The 1,500-nt window shown below is 39.7% G+C and overlaps 1 protein-coding gene across 1 annotated transcript in view; it reads right to left on the bottom strand.

The window, feature by feature from the left end:
• LOC106875255 (coiled-coil domain-containing protein 180) overlaps nucleotides 1-1,500 on the bottom strand; it is a 141,675-nt gene that overhangs the window by 17,101 nt on the left and 123,074 nt on the right. The window contains exon 21 of the mRNA XM_052975307.1: nucleotides 510-570. Within this exon, the coding sequence (XP_052831267.1) occupies nucleotides 510-570 (61 nt within the window). The remainder of the gene's footprint in view (nucleotides 1-509; nucleotides 571-1,500) is intronic.

Raw genomic sequence — 1,500 nt, 5'->3', positions numbered from 1 at the left:
GTTTTAGTTAAACAAATCGACTTCAGGACTTTTTTTTTAAGCTTAGTACTTATTCTATTGTGTTTTTTGCTGAACCGCTAAGTTACGGGGTATGTAAACACACCAACACTGCTTGTCAAGCAGTTTCTTATTTTTTTTTTATTGCCCACAAGAGGCTAAACATTGAGGGGAGAAACAAGGACAGACAAAGGGGTTAAGTCGATAATATCAACCCCAGTGTGTAACTGGTACTTAATTTATCGACCCCAAAAGGATGAAAGGCAAAGTCGGCCTTGGAGGAATTTGAACTCAGAACGTAGCGGCAGACGAAATACCACTAAGCATTTCGCCCGGCGTGCTAACGTTTCTGCCAGCTCGCCTTGTCAAGCAGTTTCTATGTACCGAATCCACTCACAAGGCTTTGGTCAACCTAAGGCTAAAGTAAAAGACACTTGCTCAAGGTTCCATGCGGTGGAACTGAACCTGGAACCATGTGGTTGGGAAGAAAGCTTCTTACCACACAGCCACACCTGTGCTTGATGATGTTAAAAGGAATAATGTAAGCCACAGTCTGCTTAGCAACCAGAGCAGCTGGCATTGAAATAAAGGAAAAAAAGTAGAAAATATAAAAGAGATCCTGTTTGGAAACAAAAGACTGAGTGAGAGAGAGACAGTAAGAGATATGATATAGAATAAATAAAATCCAAAACAGGTTCACATATATATTCCGCACCCCCCCATAAAAGAAGATTCTGTACAAATATTAATTCAACAGATGAAAGATAATGCATGGAGAATACAAGATTTAGTAAATATATAGTATGATTCAAACAAAATCAAATGTTTTGAGAGGATAAACAAAGTCTTTACAGGGGATTAAATAAGAAAATAATATTAGCACAAGTAGAGAGTCTGGCAAGGACAGAGAAAAGTGGAAAACCTCTGTGAGAAAATATGGGTCGTAGAAAACCTCACAAAATAAATGAATTAATTGCTGTAACAAAGGAATGTTTAAATAATACAGCAACACAAGAATGGGAAGACATCACAAAATGAAATATAATTGAGGCCAGAAGAAGCAAACATGCTATTGGGAATGAGCTGCAATAAGCAAAAACCCCAAAAGAATATTGCCCTCTGGTTCCATTCAAGCATTTTCATCCAGCTTGTAAAATGTGAGTAGCCATACTCTCGGAGTGGTTGGCGTTAGGAAGGGCATCCAGCTGTAGAAACTCTGCCAAATCAGATTGGAGCCTGGTGTAGCCATCTGGTTTCACCAGTCCTCAGTCAAATCGTCCAACCCATGTTAGCATGGAAAGCAGACGTTAAACGACGATGACGACGATGACAAGGGGTGCTGGAAAGTTCCTGGCTTTGGGTAAAAGAAAATACAGGAGGATCAGTTATGATTTTATTCAACATATTCCCCTCTCAGATTCACACACTCATTGCAGTGGTCCTTTAAAAGAATTCTGAAGGTTGGGCCTCCAATCAGGCCCTTTGCAATACTCTTAAAGTCAG

Source organism: Octopus bimaculoides, chromosome 21, assembly GCF_001194135.2.
Source record: "Octopus bimaculoides isolate UCB-OBI-ISO-001 chromosome 21, ASM119413v2, whole genome shotgun sequence".
Taxonomy (NCBI): Eukaryota; Metazoa; Mollusca; class Cephalopoda; order Octopoda; family Octopodidae; genus Octopus; species Octopus bimaculoides.
The sequence above is the reverse complement of the archived record's forward strand: the minus strand, read 5'-3'. Positions and strand labels throughout refer to the sequence as shown.